The 22,357-nt window shown below is 46.9% G+C and overlaps 1 protein-coding gene across 2 annotated transcripts; it reads right to left on the minus strand.

Moving 5' to 3' along the window:
• Positions 1-3,096: 3,096 nt before the first annotated feature.
• Positions 3,097-21,619, minus strand: LOC139768603 (MAP kinase-interacting serine/threonine-protein kinase 1). Of its 2 annotated transcripts, XM_071698951.1 has the most exons (5): positions 20,355-21,619; positions 13,475-13,609; positions 9,812-10,168; positions 8,957-9,527; positions 3,097-8,860 (listed from the first exon to the last, which is right to left on the minus strand). In XM_071698951.1, the coding sequence occupies exons 1-5, from the start codon at positions 20,407-20,409 to the stop codon at positions 8,404-8,406; spliced, it is 1,575 nt and encodes a 524-aa protein (XP_071555052.1). In that variant the 5' UTR covers positions 20,410-21,619; the 3' UTR covers positions 3,097-8,403. The 2 variants fall into 2 exon arrangements, with proteins under 2 accessions (XP_071555052.1, XP_071555053.1); XM_071698952.1 differs by lacking the exons at positions 13,475-13,609; positions 20,355-21,619 and adding an exon at positions 13,231-13,457.
• Between the last annotated feature and the right edge of the window lie 738 nt (positions 21,620-22,357).

Here is a 22,357-nt window from a genome sequence, read left to right on the forward strand (position 1 = left end):
ATTAAGTAGCTGCATACCAACGAATAAAGCTCCCGGAGAGAAGAGGCGGCCGTTTTCGGAAAACGAAAATCTCTCTCTCTCTCTCTCTCACACTCTCAGTCTCTCTTGTATTTGTCGTGTTCGTTACCTCGTGTAATACAAAAAGCATCCCCCTCAGAATCCTCGTATTGACTCGCATTAATTAATAGGACGTTTACAGCCATTACATTTTTACCGCGCGATCCGTACGCGGTAATCGTCGGTGTCTAAGCAAACTCACTTCGCAGCTTCGTAACGCTTCATAAAATTCTTGGAAATCAGCCGTTGACATAACGTTAACGCTAACTCGATTTGTCCCCGTTATCGCTAAAAGTGTCGCGATTATTTTCTCAAGTTTCCAAGCGACTTCGCGTCTCTGTTCACGAAGAATCGGAACCGATTCTGCATCGTCACCTCAATCTTGCAACAAACGGCGGTGTGGAAAAGATTATGCTCGTATCAACAGGATGTTTGTCGTATTATAGTCGCTTACGACGGACATACCGATATAGCGTATCGTCATTGCGTAATCGAAGAATACGTTGAGGTTCGAGGTTTAAGGCCATTGCGCGTAACAAAGTTTTAGTCATAATCGTAAGGCCGTAAGAAAATTAGAAAATAGACCAATCACAGTCGATAATCATTCTCCTTGAGCTCGAAGAATAATCGAGTGTGATTGGTCTATTTTCTTACGGCCTTACGATTATGACTAAAACTTTGTTACGTGCAATGGCCTTTACCGTGACGACGCATTCTCTCTCTTCCTCTCCCTTTCTCTCTCTCTCTCTCTCTCTCTCTCTCTCTCTCTCTCTCTCTCTCTCTCTCTCTCTCTCTCTCTCTCTCTCTCTCTCTCTCTCTCTCTCTCTCTCTCTCTCTCTCTCTCTCTCTCTCTCTCTCTCTCTCTCTCTCTCTCTCGCTCTCTCTCTCTCTTTCTCTCTCTCCCTCTCTCACTCTCTTTTTCCATAGAATAGTTTCAAGATTTAACAACGGATTCTCGTCAATCCCGAAACGTCAATCCACGTAACTGCAATTAAACATCGGAAAAGGTCAACAAGGTAAATTCTTACGCGATTCGCTCTGGGCTGATTGATATACACGCACGCAAAACACACAGGACGAATTTCCTTAAGACTTTATCACGAAGAGCGTCCTCGAGTCCTTATAGAAAAATACTTGAGACCCTCTCAAGGATACCGGATTTAAGCTTCTCGATTGTTTTGGGCAGAAAGCACGTTTTGCGATCGGCAGTGCATTCGTCGAAATCGGGAGGCGCGTCCCCCTCGCCGATTTCCGCTTTTGTTCTTCGTGATTTTTTAATTATTAGATTATCTGATTATATCCAATTCGCGCTTACAATTAGTATCCTCAAAGCTGACGTAATATTTTTCTATAGGAGATATGAACCGATTCGAAAATATCCCTCAGCTTTCAATGGAGCTTTTCGTTGTCGACCGAGGCTAATAAAACGCGATCGCGACTCTCCGTTCAGTCGAAGGCGGGTGGGGATAAATCGACATCGTTTTCTTTTTCAGAGGAAACGATCCGACGCTTCAATAACTACAAATCGGTCAGATGTACAGTCGAATCTCCGTATTTTTAATTAGGGTCTCGCGCAACCTCTCTATTCTTAATTTCCCTTTCAGTTAGGTTTTAATAATTTTACGCGAAATAAAACGCCATGCTCGTGATTAATTCAGTATGAAAAAGCAAGTACATAAAAGACGAGACATTATTGCAAATCTCGTCGAGCAAAATTGAACGGTAGAGACAATAAGCACGAGAGAGCAAAAAATCAAGTTTACGGAGGTTCCCTACTGGTAGCACAATACATTGGCAACATATTGGTTCTATTGGGAATAGAACCAATATTTCCCAATGTAAAGCTAATATTGGTTATTAATAAAATACAAGTGCACTGCCAATATTAGCTAAAAAAAAAGAGAGCGTCTACTTTACAATGTAGTACCAATATGAAAAATTAATCTATACCCAACATAAAAATTGGATACATATTGTTAGCCAATATTGCTGTAATAAAGTTGCGCTACTAGGGTTCGGTTGTATTTCAGAACACGGAGGTCCGACTGTATTTCCGTGCGGTCGCCTACGCCGATGCGGCACAAAAAGCGTAAGAAGCATCGACGATCTCTCGGGGTAGACCTATACTTCGAGAGAAAGAGCGTTTGGGATAATCGCCTTTGACGACGCGATGAGTCATCGAGGCTTCTTACACCCGTTAAATAGCTGCACCCCGCCTCTGTATTTCTTTTTTTTTTTTTTTTAACACGAAGGTTAAAGGGCTGCAATTTGTACTCATGTATACGCTTGTGGCCGACTTGAACGTCGACGCGCAAGGACGGCGTGCACGTACGAAATTAAATACGATCTCCTGGCGATCGACTGTTCCCCGGAACCGCGACCATGTCGAAATGCATGCCCCGTATGCCATGCCGAAAATCCTGAGAAGCGCTTTAGAACCAACGCGTGCGTTAACAACCTTTCACGTTTTTCACGTTTTCCCGCATCCCTTCGACAACTTCCTAAATTCTTTAAAAAGTTAAGTATACGAGTCAGCTACTCTCTAATTAATTCCTTCGACATGGACACGATTTTACACAAAATCTCCGTTTTTTTTTTGCTAAGGGCTTCTTCTCTAAGTTAAACTTGGTACGTCTTCGCGAACGAGATCATGTTAACGTTCTCGGATTATTAAAACTCTAGGCTTTCGGGATTCCAATGGAGTGATATATCTTGTCCACGGCTAACTTTCGCCTGTCGCACCTCGTATATCGCGTGCCATTTATCAATGAAATCAGGCTTCCGAGAATTAATAGCGACATTCCAGTCGCATGCTCGCCTATGCTTCGCTCGACAATCGTGATCTCTGTAAAATCGAGACGAGACGAGATGAATCTCACCGGGTGGATTCACGATTGCATAACAATGGCGCGGACATGCCAGGCAAATCGAGAGAAAATAAATGTGATGTCGAGGGATGCGTGAGTGTGTGTTATATATGTGTATACATATGTGTGTTGTGTATGTCAAGGAGAGAATGTAATAAAATGTCTCTTAATATTTCACTTAAAAAATATACATTTTAATGATCAATCGTGTAAGGAATTAATGACAAATCAGATTTTCTTTTTTCATCGAATCACGCGATTGCCGGTCTGCAATCAGATTCGCGGATAAATGTTCGGAGTCGTTAAGAATTGCCGCATATGTGTCGGATCGAATGAAATCGCAATTACACGAGCGCATGTCTCGCTCCCTCGGACGATCGTACGCGTTGATCAAATCGCGAAGTGATTAACATGTCTTGTTTACAGGTATAAGGTATTTTTGTACGTTCGTAATCCAGTCTCAACATTTACATGTTTTCTCGCGCTAGGCTACTAACGCGCGCCACTTAAAATACGGATAAAAGTACGTACGAGAAATTAGCGCCTCCGTGCTCACGATACATATTTTCTTTTTTTTCCAAAATCCGATAATATCGCTCATTCGCGGATTACTTATAAAAAGAGACGATGTCGACAAAACGACAAGCGTTCCAAATTCAAATTAAATGATTCGTGTGATTTAGATCTCGCGGTAAAAGGAAAGACATCTTGGTGTTTGATACTCTTTCCTTTAAGAAAAAGAAAGCGTGCCGAATATTTTTGCGTAGTACAGTTTTGAAAATTGTACGTGAGCACGTTGTTAAGCGGACTTCAGCCCTTGTTCTCGAACGTTTTCTCTCTCTCTTTATTTCTCTCTTACTCTCTCACTCTCACAAAACTGAAGAACGACTTCGGTTTTACAAAACTTCTAATACTAAGCAGTAAGATATCGCACCAAACGCAAGGAATGAAAGAGAGGCCATCGCATCCCCCGACGTCGCATCCCGGACATTTTCAATCGAAATCTGGAAAGAACGATCCTGGGGAATGCGATACGGCCGGCTTCCTTCTTTCTTCGCAATCAAGCTCCGTTTCCTCAACCGTGTCAAAAAAATATATCGTATATGTTCTACATACAAGTGGGTATGAAAAATAAAAAATATTTTTTGGCCATTTTTCTCGTTTTATAACAATTTTTTTGGGACGCGTGGAAATAGGAATTGTGACGCAGGGATGGGAGGAGGAAGAGGAGAGGGCAGGAGAAGGGTTCGCAAGGGCTCGGCTGGAGGTCGATTCGGAGAGGAATGTTTCGATTTCGAGGAAGGGGAGAGGGGGGACGGACGAGGGGCTCCTCGGGAGGCCGTGGAAATGTGAGGGACGTGCGTTGCGTTTTGCGGGGAAAGGGCGAATGGGGAAGGAAGATTGGTAGGATGAAAACCGGGGAACACTACCTATCGATCTAGCTCTTTTTTTTAGGATATAGGCACTATAGCTACGAGATAAATCTTATTTACATTCTCCAGTTTTCTCTTACTCTGTCCCACCTTCGATCGATATATCTACTACGATTACAAGAATAAGAAAAGTTGATGGAAAATCAGCTCTTGTCGAGTCGCCCGCACACTCTTATTGTATAGCCCCCTCCTCCTCCTCTCTAACAGAACAGAACGTTTCGACGAAACCAAAAGACCGCCGGTGACGTGATTTCGAACACAGCCTGTGCTTGACAATATCTCTTTTATTTTTTTCGCTCGTAAAAAGGAAGATGCGCATCCTTCCTTTTCGAAGATATGTGTCAACCGCGCGGATACTACCTCGATAAGCGGATTTTCACGACGGGACAAGTCCCGACGAAGAGTGTGCGGGTAGAAGATGAGAGGAACGGGATGCGTACCACTTAAAATGTATATGACACGTGACGATTATTTTTTATTTGTTTTTTTTCGCGTTTTTTTTTGTAAAAAAAAGTGTAACGAAATTTTCTCGCTCTCTCTCCTTCTCTCTCCTCGCATCGTGACTCGTTCCTCGTAAAATCACCCACGCCACGGCGTTGGCACGACGCGAAAGAAACATACACACACACCCAACGTCTCTCCCACCCTTACATTCTCCTCTTTCGTTAACTCGCCACTCGGCAAAAAGACTTACAACGCTTACCGTGTACTACAAGGGAAGAAAAATGAGAATGATAATGTTTCTGCATGTTTCACATGTACAGTCGACCGCTGCGCTATACCGATATGATTCAACGTTATGGTCCAGCCACTGCACATAAAGCGTTATCACAATTCCAATCTTCGGCGATCGAAACAATTACGTTGACCGTACCAAACTCTCGTGAAACCGGGTAAACGAAAGTTTATTCGGACGATCCGCTCGCGGGATAGTACAAGGTGGAGAGATGCGTGTAAAAGGATAAAAATAAACAACGATCTGATAATCGGTCGGTATGACTCAGCGGTACAAACTTACGCTACAAACTTACGATAAGGTGTTGGGTTTTTCTCTTAAAGGCTAGTAATTAAATTCTTCCGCACGCTTCCAAACACACGCGCACACACACACACACACGCACGCACGCACGCACGCACGCACGCACGCACGCACACACACACGCACGCACGCACGCACGCACGCACACACACACACACACACACACACACACACACACACACACACACACACACACACACAAACGCACACACGCGCGCATGCACACGTACATCTATACTCGCTCTTTATTATACAATCTTAAATTCGTTACGCTTACAGATCTGTGTATTATGGCCATTTGTATATTTTTTTCTTCTTTTCCTTTTATATTTTTTTCCTTACGCGGCACCTTCTTCACACACCTTCACTTTCATATCCTCTTATATTATATATTCTTTTTCTTTAAAAAAAAAAAAAAAGCATTCACTTACACTTTCGAATCTATATTGATACTTTACCAAAACGCACGATCGATACAAGAAAAATCCCTTCGTTTCACGACCCGATAGAAGAGATAATGAAGAATTTTGTTGCTTTTCTGAGCGGTACACTTAATTGCTTAAATGTGTAAACGTGAGTTATACCGTATGGAACTTCGCGCAAGGACAAATTAAGAAAAACAAGCGGAAAAAATGAGCCTTTTTTATGGTAGAAATATAATTTCGTGTTACAGCTGATTAAGGAACAACGTAAAAAGTTGTTTAGCCTTGCGCAAAGAGGCCGATAAATATATTAATCTTCCAATATTTTCTCTCACGAGAGCTCGCATTATATATTGCTTTCCGTATCTCTACACATCGTAGCTTCTTTTTTTTTTATTTACACGGATTCTCATATATATAATCTCATCCACACGCGCTATAAACTCTAAATCTTTACCTTACAAAGTACAAAGAAGACAGAAGTTGACAAAAGCCATATCCGCCGTATATCCTACAGCAAGCGAATGACTTTCTAAGAAAGTTTCTCCAATGATGCAATTACAATGTACAAACGCACGTTACACTCGCAGCCCTCCAAAGTTACACGTTTCTACAAGGAAGATCTCGAGATCCTAGAGCGAATGCCAATAACCCCGTTGTTAATTCCGGAGGGACTGCACTTTGTAAATCTTACAGATAGCTTCTTCACATTCTCTCCCCATCTTCACCGCTTTCATCAAATTGTACGAGTATAGAATACCATGCGCAGCGGTCTTCCAGCTGCCCTGAGTAAAATCTGTCCACCGCATCAAGACGTGAATGAAAGAAATTCTTTCTTTGTATCTTTTTCTTTCTTTTTTTTTTTAAATTTAAAACACGATAAAGTAAGAAAGAAGTGACCGAGTTTATTTCTATTCGAACCAAACTGTTTCGTAGTGCATGATTATAGAACGAAGTTATAGAAAAGACAAATAATTTGTACGAAGGTATATAAAGCATTATCGTGGGTGGGCTGGCGTTAAAACAATTTTTTGTATAAACAATGTTTTGCGATAAAACTCTACAAAAATATTTAACACGTAAATCAATAAACGATATCCCGTAATTTAACAACTGAAAAATTTTAAACGAGCTAGCTCTTTTTTTGATCCACTTTCGCGTAACTTTATTCAAATGTTGCTTTGAAATCTTTTGCCGCCTTACGATCTATCGCGTTTCTATAAATCTAATATGAGCAAACTAATCTGCACCTGTGGGCCGAGATACGTTCACCCCGTTTGCTCTCCGATTCGAGAATATATTATTATGGCTCGAACATACATGAAACAATATATCAAAAAAAAAAGCAGTAAAAGGAACATTTTTTTCGCCTTACGTCGGTTGCGTCTGTTGATATTTTTCTTTTTTTTCTTTTTTTAATTTAAAGAAAATTTAGCAAACAAAAAAATAAAAATAATATTTACGTAATAGGACATTCGTGCGTTCAAAGGCGCACGAACTATCACGATCACGAGGGTCTTTACTTTCCTTTTTTCTCCTTCCTTTTTTTTAATCTGTCCTACACACGCGCGCATGTGTCTTAACGTACACACTACTACGTAGCGAAAGAATAAAACCGCCGTCAAAACATCAGTTGACGCAATAACGTGCTATTCCCGAATCATGTTCGGGATGCTTATCCACAATGTTGATTTACTTGCACAACACGATGTCGACGTGTGAATGAACGAAATATTCGAATGTATATTCGGTATGTATATCTGCGGGATGATAATGTTCGATGCGCGTGTTGTGTAGCTATCTCTGTACAATATGCAACATATGACTGTGTGAATAACGGATCACACGCAGCGCGGATAACAGCGTTCGATGAAATCAGATTTGCTTTTATTTCCAAGAAACACGAGAAAGGAATTACTCACGCGCATAGCGCAACGTCGATGATTTAAGTCAAACTGTGGTATAATTATCTTCCTCCTTGTTCCAATTATGATAAATATCGTCCTCGTGTACCGCGGTACACTTCAATGCGTTTATAGCGCATACATTATTATTATTATTATTATATATTACGATTAAGATTTATATTCTAAACAAAAATCTCTATATAAATCCCTTATTTTATATATATATTTTACAATACATATTTTTCTTCATACATGATTTTAATAATTATATTATTTAAAGTCATAACTATTGCGTTACCAATTAATTTGAAAAAAATTCGAAGAGCGAAGAGATTTTATATTGGAAATAAAAACAATCTGGTTGCCATCCAAGTGCCTGTTGAAAGGAAAGTTTAAAACAAAAGAAGCTTAGAACTGTTCAGAAAAAAAGAAGATAACGACGATATTCTGTTCGATTACTTTTCGCGGCGAATACTTTTCGATTATTATCGCTGTCGTCACTATCGTAAATTATTGAGCCTGTTCTCATTATCCGCGCAGAATCAGAGACTCGACTTATGCTACGTTAGCTTCCTAAGCCATTGGAAAAGGTATTGTACATCGTTCGCGTTTTCACGTAGCTACAAAGAGACAAGTGATACTGTATCGAGAAAAAGTAATCGGTTCTACAGCGACCTCTCAGCCACTCGGAGACGCAATAACCGCTTTGCCGGTCTGACGTTCGAGCAGGTCTGAGCGTGCCTTCAAACGGCGCTGCATCAGACGACTCTCGGTTGGCGGTGATAGCCCGAACCAATTTTGCAGCGAGTCCTTACCGATGACGCGATTCTTGCCGATGATCTTGGAGTCATTCAAATCGACGCTGGAGTGCACGGAGCAAGATTTTGGCCGCATGCCGTCGAATTCGCTGGAAGAATGCGTCGTCAGGTGCTTGCTGTTCTCGGACAGCTCGCTGCTGGAGTCGGATATGTGACCGTACGGATGATTGTCGTCGTCGGTCGACGATGTGGACAGTCTGGGCTCCCGGTTCTCCGCCAGCTCCTCGAGATTTAGAGAGAAATGCTGAAGTACCACGCGATTCACAGCCATTGCGGACTCAGCGAACGCTGAGAGTTCTCTAGCGGAGTTGTTCCTCCTGGAGATAAACGTAACGAGCGCGTTATATGCGATAATGAAGCGATTAAAAGATAAATAAAAAAAAACGTAAAAGAGATAACAAGTAAATACCCACCTTATGATATGAGGCGTGGTGAGTGATCGATCACCAGTTTCGACGGAAGTCGGCCCGGGATTAATCCAGGGATGTTTCAAAATACTATCGGCGCTGAGCCTCTGGTGGGCTTCCTTAACGAGCAAGCCTCTGATCAAATCTTTCGCGTCCTCGGAGATGCATCTCCACTCCTTGTCGGGGAACTCGTATCTGCCTTCCTGAATACTGGTGAAGAGCAACTCTTGACAGGCATGACAATTCTCTCCCCTGCCCCAACCGCAATCGGTGCCGCAGTTCCCATAGAAAGGCGGATAACCGCAGAGGAGAATGTACATAATAACGCCAAGACTCCAGAGATCGCATCGTTTGTCGTAATAATTGGCCTCGCCGATGAAAGCCTCGACCACTTCCGGCGCCATAAACTCGGCGCTGCCCACTGGTGTCAAAAGTTGCGGCGTTGCCACAGGACTAGACAGCGAGTTGTTGAACTTGATACCTGATCCAAGATCGAAGTCGCACACCTTGATCGGCGTCAACTTGTCCGGGAACACGCACAAGAGGTTCTCGGGCTTGAGATCTCTATGAGCAATACCTGAACATACAACGATACAAAAATATAAATATTGTAATCAATTCCTAACAGTTCCTGTCGAGTGACACGTGGCTCCGTGTGAGAACGGTCGACTCATAATCGGAGGATCTCGAGTTCGAACCCGATGCCTATTATGAGAGGTATATTGGAGAGTTAAAGGTTTTGAATAAAAAACCACGAGGCAATTTGTAATCTGTTTCGGGAATAATAAGCTATACATTATTCCAGAGATTCCTATCGATTTATATGAATTTGATGACATTACTTCATCTCGTCAAAATTACCTTTCTTATGAAGAAAATCGAGCGCACTCGCAACCTCTTTGATGATCTGGCTCGCCTCTCTCTCGGTGAAGTGAATTCGTTCCTGAATCCTGTTCAACAGCTGGCCACCGTTGATCTTCTCAAACACAAGATAGAACTTCTCCTCGTCCTCGAAGAACTCGATCAGCTGTATGATGTTTGGGTGGCCCTGGCAATGGTGGAACGTTTCGACTTCCTTAAACACCCTGGCACGCGCGTGCCCGGGAATCTTGTCAATGATCTTCACGGCATACTCGAGGTCCGTGTAGAGGGACGTACAGGTCTGGACCGAGGCGTAAGCACCCTCTCCAAGAACTTCTCCGGTCAATTTGTACAGTTCTGTAACAACAACATAAGTTCTTTCTTACGCACTCATCGCTTCCTCGATTGTTTGACACTCTAATCAATATGCCCACACATACTCGCGGTCTCTTTGACAGAAGAAAAGAGAAGAAAATGAAAAAAAAAGCGCTCGATGCTTCTGATTTTGTACATCTTACATATTCTCATACATTTCACACATCTGCTGTACTATTGCAAGTATAGTAGGCCGCACGAATGCTTTGTTCCTCGAGCTAAGCCCTTCCGAGTAGGATGGAAATATATTTTATCGTGTTTCATGACTAAAAAGATTCAAAACCATGTTTTTACTGGTTAATTTTTTATTGCATAATCCTTGTCGATAATCTTTTATTCTTACGCTTAATCTTTTACACGTTCAAACATTTACAGATGCCCGTCAGACGTAGTTTCGAGTCACGATGCACAAACATCTAGCTTAGCGCTCAGATATTTATGGCAATGTTAAGGTATTCTGGAATCGAACGTATAATCGCGTGAAAAAAAAAGTTGCGAAACTTTCAGACTCATCGTAGCAAAAGACATCGCAACGTCATGAATCCGCGTGCGGACACGGATTCACCGCGATGAATCAATGCGACACCGCGCGATACTCATTCGGCATGGAATTGCGCGTCGCTCTCTACGAACACGCGATTGGTGATTACGTCGTACTGTATCGCGTTGTCATTGCAAAGACGAGAGGGGACCTAACATCGAGAACGAATCGATCGGAGCGCTCGAGAGCCGCGCGTTAGAGACGCTTTCCTACGCGACGCGATCGGCGTCGAAACGGCCGGAAACGCCTTTTTCTTTCAGTTCGGTTTCCGGGCGGCAAGAATGGATCAGGCTCACGCCAGCTGGAATCCCCTGCAAGACAAATTTTATTATTAATCTTGCCGCGTCGGATATCTCGGAATATTTGGTATCTCTCGGACTCTCCGAGAGTCATTGAAGGAGAAACGTTCCGATCGTCCCGACCTTTTCGACGCCGAGCATCCGCGTATCGCGTTTGATCGCGGTTGCTTGTTACGCTCGAAAGGCCCAATTATCTTCGGTTTAAACCGAGGCTTGGACCTGGAACGCGCGCGCGGTGCAAAGTGTGTGTATGTGTGTGCGTCCTGCTATAACGGCCAAGCAATGTCAAGGTCGAGAGGGGGTGGCCGAGATCGTAGCGTGGAACTACGACGCACATACACCGAATTTTCCCTCTCTCTCGGAAGTCCGCGCGCCAGGCTATGCCGCCGGCTCCTTTCCTCCTTTTCATCCTCGCCGAGCGTCCGCTCGCGCGTCTCTCCCTCGGTCCATCCCTACCGCCTTGGAGCGCCTGACGTTATACCGCGTCTCCGTTTGCCCACCGCTTCCTCCCCCAACGCCTCTCGCCGCCCGTCCCACCTTTCGCTCCGATATTATACGTCAGGATACGCCGCGCATGGCAGCGTCGCTCAGCGCCTAGCAACCAGAGGCCGATAATATGCCTCCGCGTCTTTACGCCGTTCTGCGCCAATTTTAACGGCGGCCCGGTCGAAAATAGCGACTCGAAAATTGCGCGATCATCGACCCACTCGCAGTTAGCGACCGAGGGAAAAATAATGTCGCGCGCAAAGGGTCGCCGATCGCTCGATAACGACACGGACGAGGTGTCCTCGAGGAAATTGTCTCTTGATAATTTTCAGGCGATTCGCCGGCAGATACTCGCGACGACAATTTTATAAACAAGGCGGACTCTCCTCGACAGAGCGTTCCATCGACTTTAGTGTATGGTATGTACGGTCCTAGAGCGGAGTGGAAGCTTCTCGAACCGAGCCGAGCCCGCGAATCGATCACATGAAATGACGCAACCGGCCAAGATTGCGAACTTGATTCTCCACGTTTACTTAAAACGAGATCAGTATTTTTTGTGACGTTGCAGTAACTGAAAAAATTCTTAACATTCATTGAATCACTGAACTGTAAATATCGAATTACAAACATACACTTGTCTTTATTACAAACTTTCCCAAATTATTTTTTAACAACGTTATTTTCGTACAATACATTATTTTATTTAACAAAATATCCATGCAACTTTTATTTTTTTATTTTTTATTAAAAGTATATATATACAAGTATATACAAAATTCATACAATATTATTATTAGGCTACCAAGATTCAGTCCGAATCACAAATGGTGTTCTTATCTCTAATTGATTATATCACAACGGTCCTGTTTCACTTATCATTATTGTTAATTTCTTTAATTCCGTTTATATTTTATATATACCAAACATATTTATCGAAATTTTTCGTAATATTATCCACGCTAATGATCGAATGAGATTAAAAACGATAAGGAATACGTCACAATTTTTTTATCTCTTCTTCAAGAATCAATTATTCAATCAGTTGGTTAAGAAGATTAATTATTCCGCCTATATCAAAATATCAATATTGATCAATTTGTTCGCAAACAATTGCTCATGAATAATTACAAAACATAATTATTTACAAATTGCAAAACGCTAAAATGCGAATCGTCCTCGAGGGTCGAGCTAAACCGACGCTTCTCGTACCGAAAACACGTACGACGAATTCGTGGCTCTCTGTGGGCCGCGTCGTATCGATCGAGCGAGCGACTCCGTGGCCGAATAACCGTATTTGCCAGCTGCGCAACTCGGATTAATTCCGATCCCGCGTTCTTCGCGCGTCAACCAGTTTACTAGCTTAGGGGCGTAAGAAAAACGCATCTCGCGCAAGTCTCGCGAGAGACTATAAATACCGACGTTTCTTCACCCGATTACATCAACGGGACATAATAGACTCGTAAACAGATAAGTAATCTGCCCAAGGCTCTCCCGGAGAAAGAGAGAGGAAAAGGGGGAGAGCCTGGACTATTGTTTTACTCCGGTCTATTCTCCGAGGTACCCGGCCTCGGGTATACCGGCGCGCGGCGGGAGGGGGTCGGAGCGAACTTCCGGTGTTTATAAACAAACGGCGCGCAAAATTCCAGGCCGCCTGCGCGATCGATTACCGTCGCCCCGAGTTCCTCGAGCGTTCCGAACTTGTGCAAGGTCACACATACCTACGAAGGAGGACTGCAAGTCACCGGTGCAAGATAGAAAGAGAGAGAGAGCCGCGCGGGGTGCTCGCGATCCAGCCTCGCATCGAAAGATCGTACCTCCCTCTCCCTCCTTCATCTCTGTTTCTTTCTCTCTCCCATCTCGCGGATAGGATCCGGACGGTCGCACGAATCTCTTCCCGGACAACGTCAAAACGTTCTCTCGCACCCTCTCACTCGTGCTTGGCGTCGATCTGTGCGAATTTACCTTGGAAGCAGGAGGACACCACGGAGGAGCCGGAGCGTCTCTTCCTGCGCCTCTTGCGTCTCGCCTCCTCCTGACGGGCCTGCACCGCGCTCATGGACTCCCCCGTCGAGGCTACGTCCCGGCAGGTGCCATCGCCTGAAATAAATAGTCCTTTATTAATCCGAGGTCGCAAAATTCGTTGATTGATCCGCCGCGTCTCTCGTCGACGCGTCTTTTCCGCGACATGGGCTTTAATGGACTTCCATATAAATTCATATTTCGCGAACACATCGTAGAACTTGGAATCTCCTGTTAGCCTAGCTCAGTTATTTTTCACGCGATTAACGTGAACGAAGACTCTGACCCGAATGAACGAGACAAAGGCGCCGCGCGATATCTAAAAATAACAGCAAAGTAATTTTTCAGCGTGAATATGCACGGTACGGGCGTAAAACGAGGTACTGAAGACGCAGTTGCGCAACGAGCGTGTTTATTTGCGGATAAAGTAGCTCGTGGCCTACCACACGTGACGGACCCCGCGCGTTTCGCGTTATCGCCGTTTATTATTGCGAGCTTATCGACGTTCTCGCTATCATCGCGCGACGCCGCCGCCGTTAGTCATCCTCTCCTCGAGTTTCCCGCCCGTTACCACCAGTGATAATTTTCGTCGCCGGATGCATATAGTTTAACCCATCGCCATAAATATACAACGAAAATTTTTCCTGCAGATTAAAAAGAAAAGAACTGTTACGAAAAAAGATTCCCGCGCCGCGTAACCAGGGGAGAAACCTTTGCATTCATCGGGATACGTCGCCTTTATGAATAACCATACTCTCATTAGTCGAAGGTTTAAAATAATGTCCGCGCATCGTTATAATTAACACCCAGTATAGACGTTGACGTGTCACCCGGCTATTTCCAACGCGTCATAAAATTACGCCTTCAACGTTCTTACAATGCCGATCGTAAAATTCGGTCTACGCGTCGCTCAATGGAAACTGGAGACCCAAAAATCGTGGGTAAGGTGGATCGTAAAAAATGATGGGATAATAATTAAGCGGGAGAGAAATATTACTGAAAATTGCTGCGTTTCGTCGTCCCTTCCTGGGCCGAATATCTACCCGGGATACTTTCCCCCCCTGTGTAATAAAACACGCCGGACAGAGAAGGGGAAAGTCCCGGGGTTCTACAGGGGTGCCGCGATTATAGAGGAGGACCGAACTTTTGTGCCCGGCGGGGATGGGGGAAGCGTACGCGCAATCGATTTAGCCGGGGGTAAATGAAGACGGGAATAATTCCCCCTCGTACGCTTCCTCCCTTCGACACAACAATGGTAGCTTCTCGAAACCTCTGGTAAGTTTCTCCGTTGCGTGTTTCGGACACGTGTACACGCTCCGGAATAATCCGATGGGCCGAGCACTCGTGAGATTCAGAGTTAAGCGACAACGTTATACAAACGATCGATCTTCGACGTCTAACAATCGTGTGACGGTTGATTAAGTCCGGAGTAAAAAATTTCTCGGAAGTGAAATCCGCTTTTTAAAGCCTACAACGTCGGCGGCGTCGCGACAACGAGCGGCGGTTTGATTTCGCGCAGCTCGGTCCTACCACGTATACACCGTAGGTAGGTTCTCTCTGTCCTCGCCACTTTCTAATTCAGCCGCTAAAAATGGGACCGTGTTGGTCGCCGATACGAGCCGTCGTGCCGCCGGCAGTTCGGCGTTTCCCTCTCTGTTTCTCTCCGCTGCTGGGAAAGTTCACTCGCGAAGGCGCAGCTCCGGGAGAGACCGGTACGCGATTCACGATCCGCGTGTTAACGAGAGATATACGACGGCAGCAGGTATTTACGCGAGATGTATATCGCCGGCCGAGGCGGCGGGAGGGGGAGGGGGAGGGGGAGGGGGTCACGCTGTAGGTATCTCCCGCGATGTTTCCGCGACCGTTGTCTCACCGAGCTCGAATACACTTTCGCGGACTAAAATAAATGGTTCACGCTAATAAAAGGTCCCTCGACTTAATCGCGCGCAAGTTACATTGTTTATTATACATATGTATAATAAACTTATTATATATGTAATGATATAATAAGCATATTATAATAAATATTAAATGTAATACATAATAAGCACATTAATGAGCATACTGTCAATATGAGACTTTCATCGCTTTGATCTTTTAAGAGTACAAAGGAATATGTAGTCGATTACGAAGGGACAGGAATTGATAAATACGTATTTTAATTAGACTACGAAGTAGGACCCTTTGCAGTTCTACATCCTAATTGGACTCGTTGCTATAACATATTTCGCATAATTTTTTGCATTTAAATCTGCACGCGATTATAATCGGCAAACTATTTTTAGAGTCTCCATAAATTCCTTTCTCTCTCTCTCTCTTCCAGTAACAAAAATTCCTTGATTTACATTAAACCAGCTGATTGAACAAAGTTCAGAACGAAATACTTGATCCTCGCTCGTTTGCGAAACGGTTTGGATCGCAAAGGATTAAGAATTATCAGAAATTTCAGAGAGTCAGTCAAGCACGTTTAACGAGGCGGCCAAGTCTCCTTCGAAGAATTTCAATCGACCTCTTTAAGAAGCGTGACAATACGACGACGGTCGAGATGACGCGGTGGCAAAATCGCGTCGGTAAACCGCGAGACGAGGTCTTTCGGGCGACGCGGAAGAGAGATGCGCGCGTGGGCGAGGACGTCGCCGGCGACGACGCTCGCGATACACCACAGCGATGAATAACAAAGTAACCGGCGTGCGCGAGGGGAACCGACTCCGTGCCACTCCTTCGAGAATGAACGGACACGTTTACGGGTCGTTCGCGTGGGTCGAGGAGAAATCAGAGCCGGGATCGGGAACGAATAGCCGCGTAACTGTAGGCCGGTCGACTCCTCTCTCTCATTGTCTTTGATGATGTCGCGATGAGACTGACTCCCGAGTAATTTTTCGCGGGGATCGCGAGTCGAGAATGTCGAGATACGACAAACCGAGAAGCGTCATCGAATTGGAACCACGAGACAGCTTGCAAATTGCCGTGTGTCGCTCGAGGCGATTCGATCGCGGGCGCACGCGAGTTATATTTAACTCACGCGACCGATGACTGCGTTAATCGATGACAAATATAGTTCAGGCCAGGCTCGGCTCGGCGTGGCGAAACGAAGAGTCACCTAATCGCGGCGAGGACTCGTTTTAATCGTCACGTTTCTAGGAGACTCGGTCGACTCGAGTGTTACTCGGAAAGTGTCTCGTCAAGAGCCTCGGGTAGACTCGGGTTTCACGATTATCCAAAAATAATTGCCAAGCTCCATTTTATCATTCTCTCTTTCTCTCTCTTTTTCTCCGGAAAATCGACACCTTTTCGAAGGACCCTTCGTCCGATCTCGTATCAGATGTTAAATTTCAACACGTTGTGGCCCGCCCGCGTATTTTCACGCGCGATCATAATTTCGGTGGGCGCAGCGAATGTATTTTCGTATTGCCTCGCCGGTCGCCACCGACGCCGCACAACGACCGACACTACGAGTTCAATGACTGGCACAGAAAAGGAACGCCGCCATCTTACGCGAGATATGCACGTACGATAGTGTTCTATCCGCGAGCGCCCGCGCGCGCGTGCGGGCGCTGCTGATTACGCGAAAGAATCGTCACGGGGGTAATTCTTCTTACGTAAATCGTACGAGAGAAAAAACATCGGTGCACAACGCCAATAAATCAAAGAGCTTCGTAATCTATCAGATAGAAAAAGCAAACAGGCACGAGAAGCGCAAGCCACTTACCGAAAATGTAACTAGGCCGTCCTCTGAACAAACGAGTGAGCGATAGGAAATAGTTTCTGTTTACTTTAAACTGTCTCGGGAGCCACTCGAAAGCTTTGTTCGAAATATCGAGTCGCAATGAAGTCATTTCGGGGTCGACCGAGAACTCCGGAGGAAGGTGACGTGTCTCTGTATAATACAATAGCCGCAATAGCGTGTCATTAACGATCGCATAAATTAAAGCCGAGCAAAGCGACGTGTAGTCGCTCGTACGCGAACGTCGTCGCCTAATTAAAAGGTCAGGCGGAAAGGGGAGCAATCACGCGACGTGCCGGAGCGTGACTCCCGTTTTTCCAGTTGTTATCGTTACGTGAGGCTGCACATATGTGACGCGGAGGAACGGAGGAATCGCGGCGCGCACCTCCAAGGTTTTCCGTTTATCTGCCGGATAACACTCGTCCACTTCAGATCCTAAGATATTTCCGTAACTGTCCGCGGGCGACCCGTCTGCGATATGTGGAAGCGAGTCCAAGAGGACAGAGAGATCCCGTTTCGTTAAACTCGTCAAATCGCGGCTGCACTTGTCGCGCTTCTCTCCGCGGAGTCAACGGGTATATTTGGTCGCCCGTCCCTCGCCTTTGTCCGTCTTACTCATCTCGCGTTTCTTCACGCACGCGTCCCTTCGCGATAACGTGTTCCTCGATCGGTCTCTCTTTATTCGTCGCCGAACCCGCTTTCTCGCGTCCGGCTTGCGCGTCGCGTAGCGTCGCTTCGGTTCGGTTCGGCGATCGAACGGGAAAAACGGCCGTATAAAACCGCGATACATGCCGGGACTCTTTCGTTCCACGTAGGTATCGTGCGCGTTTCCCTTTAAGAGCGCGCCGAGTTGACATGCGCGGCCCCGGGACCCTTCCTCCCTTCGTTCTTTGTTTGGGTCGCCCTATAACCGACTCGCGTTCTCCCTTCGCGTTGCACGAACCCGTGCCGGTGCCGAGAACCCCGAAACCCCTCCTTCTCTCTCTCTTTCTCTCTCGAAACCTCATATACCGACTAACCCACTTGTCCCCCCTCTCCCCCCAACCCCTCTCTATCCTCCTCCCGAAAATCCGTCGTGCCAACGACGCGCCGCGTCGCGCGTCGGAAGCGACGTTGCAAAATGCTCGGTGCGTCGCGGAGTTTCTCTCCCGCCGCCCCAAAATACTCCCCGAGTTCGCGGAATACATTGGCGCAAAATCGTCGCGTCAAACGGGATTAGATTCAGCGAGATTCGATCCGCGAGCGCGGCGAAATAGCGCTATCGCAGACGCGGACGGAAATAAGAATTCGGCGGTCTCGCATTTATACCCCGATCCTATTTCCTCGCCTCTCATTTTCTTTTTCCTCCTTTTTCGCTTGGATAAGGAGAATTTGCGGATGCGCGATGATTACGATTACTGATATGTAATATGCGCACGTGCGCCGTTAACGGACCGACCGCGTCAATGAACGGGCGGGCGAGGAGGAGGAGGAGGAGGAGGAGGAAGGGGCTGAAGATTTGCTGAGATGATTATACGAAACGCGTTTGTTTCGTCATCCCTGTTATTTCGGACGCTAACCGCGCGTCTTGCTTTATTATGCCGCGCGGTGCGGGGAGTTGCATAATTCGGACGTGGCGCCAGCCTCGGGGTTTTTTTTCCAGGTTTCCACTTTTAGACATATAACGAAGCGACTCGGCCGCGGTATAATTAGCGGCCGGCTCTCGCTCGATCGACAAACTGACGGAAGAAGGAAATTCACGGGAAAGGGGTTCGCGTAAACAGAAGCGAACGCGTATCGTTGATCTCGTGACGTTAAACGATAAACGGTGTGAAATGTAAATAAACCTACTCGGGCTATGCTCCGATATTCCCTGCCAGGACTGAAAATCTATAATTTACGTCACGTACGCTGTAGACTCTCAGACTCCTCCTGGTATCGGGGAATATCGGAACGCAGCCTTGGTATATCGCTTTTGTTGACGACAAAGTCAATGACAGCTGCATCGAGACGCGTAGAATCTCAATCGGAGCGGAAACGACCACGAAAAATCGACGTACATATACGAATCATCGTTGCGATAAATACTCGTCGATAAGCTTCAAATAGAAGCCCGTTTGTACGTGTCGCGATTCCACGCGGCGTGACGAAACCTGTCCCCGCGGCTTACGCGAGTCAGACTTCCGTCGAAGTTAAATCGCTGGACACGTTACAAATCGCTGACCGTCTGTTTTCGTCGGGTTTCTCGCCCGGAGATGGCCGCGGAACGAGAGCCGTCGGTTTACGGTCCATCCAGACAAACTCGAATAGCTTTACAAACACAAGCGTAAGAAAATTGATTGGTCATATACATACGCGCATGAGAAACAGACCGATCCATCGTTTAATTGCCGGCCGCGCGACGCTCGGGTGCCGGCTTCTAGAAAGTTCTCTCCGTCGCTCGCTCCTCCCACGCCACGGCCGATTCGGTATTCGCGGCGCGAATTTTCCGCGACGAAAAGCGAATCGCCAAGCGAGCGTGACGCGTCTGTCCGTCCGGCATTCTCGTCTCCTCCGCGGCGCTTCTCTCTTCCTGTCGACGACTCGAGCGTGAAACCCCGTCAATCGTCCCCCTCTCCTCTCCTCTCCGTTTCGCCCCGTGACAACGGTGAAAACGCAAATCGCGAAAGAGCGTTCGCCCCGGCACCCGTTACCGGGTCGTTACACATCGACCGGCGAAAATGGCCGCCGTCGCCGCCGCCGCCGCCGCCGCCGCCGCCGCCGCAGTTAGCCGGTTCGGCAAAACAAACGTCAATATCATATGCGAAATAGTCCCGTGATTCTTTAGCGGACAGATTCCCCCCCCCCCCTGCAACGAGCAGAATCCGGGGGTCCTTTTTCTCAACGGGGTCATCGAGATGTCGACCGGAGTGGACCGGAGAGCCGGAAAAGAGAGTGGCTCTTTTTCTCGACGGGTAACAAGATCGTCTTCTTCGAATTAATCTTACAAATACTTGAAAAGAGAATCTGAGCTTTTCGCAGGAAAATTTAGAAGCGTACATTTGGCGCGCGAGACACTGCCGTGTCTCTTAAGTATTTCGTCGTTAAGAAATATAATAATAAGATGGGGACTCGACTCACCTCGTCCGGCCTCCTGAGTGCCGTCCTCTCTCTCCTCCAGAATCTTCTCCACCATGTTTCCTCTCGCGTCCCTCTCGCCGTCCCTCGAGAACGATCGTCCGGGGAAAGATCGGAGAATCTTCTGGCTCACCGCTCACCGCTGGTCGAGAGATCCGTCCGGTCCGAGCGCGCGTTCTCCGCTCTCGCAACTCGCACCGATAGCAATAATTATAAAAAAGAGTCAGTCGTATATACAAAAAACCCTATCCACTAAGATACTGATATAATCTTTCTTCGGAGTGATTATAACGTTTCTCTCTCTCTCTCTCTCTCTCTCTCCCTCCTACTCTCTCTGGACGTCACTCGCCTCTCTCTCTCTCTCTCTCTCTCTCTCTCTGCTCCTTTCGTCCCTTTTTTTTTCTCGCGAAGAAGGTCGATGTATATCAGCGTCGATATCACAGATGTAAATAAATATATAAAGCTTATCCCTTTCTTTCTCTCTCGCTCTCTCCCTCTATATATATATGTATATATATGTATATCTCGCCTCCGCGCGGTTGCTCGTCCTCCTTTCTCACGAAGATGACACGTCCACCAGGTGCTCCTGATAACGATGTTGTTGTTTTTGAATAAATACTATCACAGACTTTGACACTGCACTTTCTCTCGGTCGGTCATCCTCCGCGCTGGGTTCTTTTTTACTCCTCCCGCCCGCTCTCACTCTCTCTCTCTCTCTCTCTCTCTCTCTCTCTCTCTCTCTCTCTCTCTCTCTCTCTCTCTCTCTCTCTCTCTCTCTCTCTCTCTCTCTCTCTCTCTCTCTCTTCCTTTCTCGCCCTCGGCGTCGATCTTATTCGCCGGTTTGTCTTCCTCCTCTCGCAACCAAGCAGCCAAGCCCTTCCGCCGATGAGAAGCTATAAGCTCTCGCTGTCAACCTCTCGCCAGAACCTTCTCCGTGACCTGCTCTTCACTGCTGCTGCTCTGCTACTACCACCTCCGCCTCCTCTTCCTCCCTCGTCGCCGCCGCCTCCGCCTCTCCGCCCCGCTCCACCGCAGCTCCCTCCCGGCTGAAGGTTTTTAACCGGATACACCGGGCGTTTTCGCACGCGAAAGCCCCGCGATGGTCGTCGTGGCTCCGTCGTCGCTATCGCACAGCCTCTCGCACGTAGCGGCAATCGGGCTCGGAAGCGCATTAAAAACCCACCGGTCTAACACATCTGGCCTCTCTTCCACATCACCGTCCCTCACTGCTCGTCACTCTCGGCAGTTGGTTTCCGACTGAGCTCGACAAGATGGCCGCGCTTGCTTACTAACACTCGGCGACCCGCCGCGCCGCGCCGCGCCCGTCCCGCGCCCACGAGCCGAGCCACGGCCTCCTCACTCTTTCTCTCTCTCTGTCTCTCTCCCTCTTTCTCTCGCCACCGTCGGCCGGCGAATCACGAGGCTCCGTCGACGCCCTGCGAGTCACGTAGGCAACGTGGTTCTCAGGCGACGGCTCCCGGACTCCGGGGACTCCGGGGACTCCGGCGGAGGACGGATGACGCAAACGGCGACGCTCGTTTAGCTATAGAGTTCTCGCTCAATCCGCGACGCGAATTTCGGCAGCAAATATCTCGAGATTGGCGCGAGCGCGCGGTTGACATTTCGCGCGCCCACGTTATTATCGCGGATCGCGTGATTTTTCATTTTGCCTATTGTAAAACGTCGCTCGTGGCTATTTCTGCGCGTTACTTGTTTTTTCTTTTTTTGTCCTCCTGCCGCTTCAATGACGTTCGTCTCGGCGACGAAGGAAGGGACGGAGAACGCGATTAGCGCTTCCGTCTTATCTCATTAACGGGCGCGTACTGATGGAGCGTAACGCCAAATAAAATTCGCGCGGCAGGTGTCAAAAAGGGGAGGGGGGAGCGGGAGGGAACTCTAACCGATCGCATCGTATTTGCCTCGCGACTCGCGAGTTTCGATCGTCCTGGAATTCGCGCCAGCCGGGTATTTCTGCATCGAAGCCGCGTCGTGACGCGCGAGCCGCT

The sequence above is a fragment of the Temnothorax nylanderi genome, unplaced genomic scaffold (assembly GCF_030848795.1).
Source record: "Temnothorax nylanderi isolate EJ_2023f unplaced genomic scaffold, tnyl_v1.0 TNYL_tig0017_pilon, whole genome shotgun sequence".
Classification (NCBI taxonomy): Eukaryota; Metazoa; Arthropoda; class Insecta; order Hymenoptera; family Formicidae; genus Temnothorax; species Temnothorax nylanderi.

Bases quoted from the DNA above. Each gene is read 5' to 3' on its own strand.
- LOC139768603 (XM_071698951.1), bottom strand. From the start codon at position 20,409: ATGGTGGAGAAGATTCTGGAGGAGAGAGAGGACGGCACTCAGGAGGCC. The intron at 9,528-9,811 runs GTAATTTTGACG...TTGTATGTTCAG, and splicing joins CGATTTTCTTCATAAGAAAG to GTATTGCTCATAGAGATCTC. The intron at 8,861-8,956 runs GTGGGTATTTAC...GTTTATCTCCAG, and splicing joins ACCACGCCTCATATCATAAG to GAGGAACAACTCCGCTAGAG.